General features: G+C 62.1%; 1 protein-coding gene across 1 annotated transcript in view; it reads right to left on the bottom strand.

The window, feature by feature from the left end:
* LOC125488232 (separin-like) overlaps positions 1-2,515 on the bottom strand; it is a 4,645-nt gene extending 2,130 nt beyond the window's left edge. The window contains exons 1-4 of the mRNA XM_048621164.1: positions 2,358-2,515; positions 1,455-1,625; positions 820-924; positions 69-184 (exon numbers count right to left, since the gene is read on the bottom strand). Coding sequence (XP_048477121.1) covers positions 69-184; positions 820-924; positions 1,455-1,625; positions 2,358-2,501 — 536 coding nt within the window. The 5' untranslated portion in view covers positions 2,502-2,515. The remainder of the gene's footprint in view (positions 1-68; positions 185-819; positions 925-1,454; positions 1,626-2,357) is intronic.
* Positions 2,516-3,188: the final 673 nt, after the last annotated feature.

Genomic DNA, 3,188 nt, shown 5'->3' with positions numbered 1-3,188 from the left:
CCCCCCCCCCCCCCCCCCCCCCCCCCCCCCAACAACAGCACCCACGTTCCCACACACCCGTCACTGACCTGCGAAACCAGTCCTTGAAAGTCCTCTCTGTGTTGGGGAGGTTACCCTGAGGGTTTAAAACATAATACACACTGCTGGGATTTACCCCCTCCGCCAGCACGGACCTCACCTGGTGCTACAGAGGGAGGGGAGAGAGAGAGGGGGGAGACAGAGACGGAGGGAGGAGGAAGTGGGGAGACAGAGACAGAGACAGAGGGAGGGGGAAGTGGGGAGACAGAGACAGAGGGACAGGGGTGGAGAGGAGAGACAGAGGCGGAGGGAGGGGAAGACAGGAGGTAGAGACATGAGGGAGACAGAGGGGGCAGTGGTGGGGGGTGGGGGTGGAGATCAAGTATAGAGCGAAGGGGGTTGGGGGGTAGAGCAGGGAGGTGGTGGATTGGGGTGGAACGGGGGGAGAAAAAGACACGGTTAAAACATCAGAGATTACAACAGAACGAATCCAGACTCGCAGCCAAACAGAAATGGAGTTACTGGGGGTTGGGGAGGAGAGGGAGACAGCGTGCACGCACTCGCGACTCTACCTCTGCACGCGTACGAACCCCGGGGGTGGGGGTGTGGGGGAAAAGAGGGAGAGGAGCCGGGAGGGGGGAGAAGGAAGGGAGTGTTAAAACCTGCAAAGGGAGAGAGACGCTGAGAAGTCACAGAGTGGGGGTGAAGTGAGCTGCAGAGGTTTCAGGTGGAAACAGCCCCCCAGGATCCGGTGTGTGCGTGCGCGCGCACACCATTTGGGGTGAGGGAGAAGACACTCACCTTCTTGGTGACCACATATCCAAGGAGGAAGTGGAAGGAAGGCAGTCGGGAGACACAGAGAGCCCGCAGCGAGGGCATGCTCTCCCAGGGCAGTCTCTGCAGGTGCTACGTGAAAAGAAGAAAAAAAATAATGTGTGAGAGCAAGAGGGCAGAGGGAGGGAGCGCACGCGAAAAACGCTTCTTTCTCCATGATACGCCGGCCCGCCCCCTCCATGTATGGGCGGGGGGAGCGGCGTGGCCGCCCCCCCCCCCCCCCCAAGGGGGTAATAAGGAGCTGGCGGTTGCTCTGAACCACCACGGTTCACGTGGGAGAGCCCTCCAGGGTTTTGTCCCAACAGGGCAGGTCAGGCAGTGAGAAAAGTGAGAAACAGATGCCTCTGCCCTACCGTAAACCTCCACCCCCCAACACCCAGCAGGGGTCCGGGACGCTCCTTCCCACACGCGTCAGCCCCCGCTCGAGGGCGGGTGGTGGGGGTTCAGCAGGCCTCCTCTCGACTGCTCTGCTACGCCGATGCTTCGAAGCCCGCAAACAAGGGTCACAGGGCATGGAGACCCTTCAGCCCAGCGGGTGCGAACGACAGCAGCAGCAGTAAGGTGCCGAGCGCGGTGGTGCTCCCGCTGACCTGCTCTCTTACCTTGTCCAGTATGAGAACGAGCTGAGGGGACTGGCCAGCAGGGTGGGACTTCATTCGCTCCACGGCAGCCTCCAGCCGAAGCAGCACCTTGCGAGGGTCAGTCGCGGACACCTCCTCCGCGATGCGTCGGAGATCAGAGTCACTCAGCACGTGGGACGCTCCCAGCACGGCCTGACCATAGAAGGGGGGGGTGGGGGTGGAGTGGGGGAAGAGACAGAGGAATGAGCAAGGATCAGGAGAGTGACAACAGGTCACAACGGTAAACCCATGATCATACCCTCCCACAGGGCACACCCTGCGCATACATTGCGCACCCCCACCCACCGATTCCCCAACATGACACCCACCCGTACCAACACCCCCACCCCCGACCACTGCACCACACCCCAACCCACCCACCATACACACACTCAGGACCCTAACTCCCATAGGATACACACACACAGCCTCACCCACCACCCACCACCCACCACCACACTCTGCACCCACCCCCTCCCCCACCCATACGCACATGCAGGGCCCTAACTCCCACAGGACACACACACACACACACCCACCCCCCCCGCACCCACCACACACACACACACACCATACGCACACCCAGGACCCTAACTCCCACAGGACACACACACCCCCCGCACCCACACACACACACACACACACCCAGGACCCTAACTCCCACAGGACACACACACCCACCCCCCACCCACATGCACACCCAGGACCCTAACTCCCACAGGACACACACTCGTGCACAGACAGACAGACACACATCCTCATTCCCCCAGAGAGACAGAGAGCCCCGGACCCTACATCCTCCTCTGGAGGAGGGTCGAGCGAGTGGCGATTCCGACCCTCTCTCCTGCAAACCCCAACCCCCCACCCCGGCGCCCAGCTCTGCACCTTCACCAGCTCCTCGTCGACATCGGGACAGTCTCCAGGGCGGGCCAGGAGAGCGCAGATGGCCGCGGCCTCCGAGTCTAGCCTCGCGTCCCTCGGGCTGGGCAGGAGAAGCCCCTTCCAGCAACCCAGGGCGTCCTTCTCCATCGACTCCACCAAACCCTACAGACAGGAGGGGGTGGGGTGGGCGGGGAAGAGGAGAAAAAGTGTTGAACATACGAGAGCAGGGAGCTTACGACGCAGCCGTCTGTAACGTTAGCGATTCAGCTTTGACAGGAAAGAGCGATGTGGCGGGGGGGGCGGTGGTGGGGAGGAGAGTGGATGGTGGGAAGCTGGCGTCGTGCTCCCTCAGGGAACAGGAGGCCGAGATGCTGGGGGGGTGGGGGGGAAAACCTGATTGAGGGAGTGAATGTGGTTCCGAGGGAGGTAGACAGGGATCCATCACAGTCAGGGATTTGGGGGTGTGATGGCTGTGGAAAAAGGTAAGGAGCAGGTGGGGGCTATTTGTGGATCTGTCTCTCGCCCAGAGGGAGGTTTTGGGGGGGGGGGGGGGGGGGGGGGGTTGGGGGGAGGAGATCAGGTCTGCCGTCCTCACCCGCTCTGGGGATAGCTGGGGGCGGGGGGCAGAGGGAGGTGAAGACAGACACTGGGACGGATGGAATAGGACAGAATAGAGCACAATCCCAACGGGCACGGGAGCCTGGCCGTTCGGCCCTTTGATTGGACACTGCCCCTCCCAGCACACCCAGACCACCCCCCACCCCACCATTGACAGGGGATATCCTGTGACATTGGGGTGGCTATGGCCTACACGTGACTCCAGACCCGCATGGC

The sequence above is a fragment of the Rhincodon typus genome, unplaced genomic scaffold, assembly GCF_021869965.1.
Source record: "Rhincodon typus isolate 14 unplaced genomic scaffold, sRhiTyp1.1 hic_rhity00000077, whole genome shotgun sequence".
NCBI classification, from domain to species: domain Eukaryota; kingdom Metazoa; phylum Chordata; class Chondrichthyes; order Orectolobiformes; family Rhincodontidae; genus Rhincodon; species Rhincodon typus.
The sequence above is the reverse complement of the archived record's forward strand: the minus strand, read 5'-3'. Positions and strand labels throughout refer to the sequence as shown.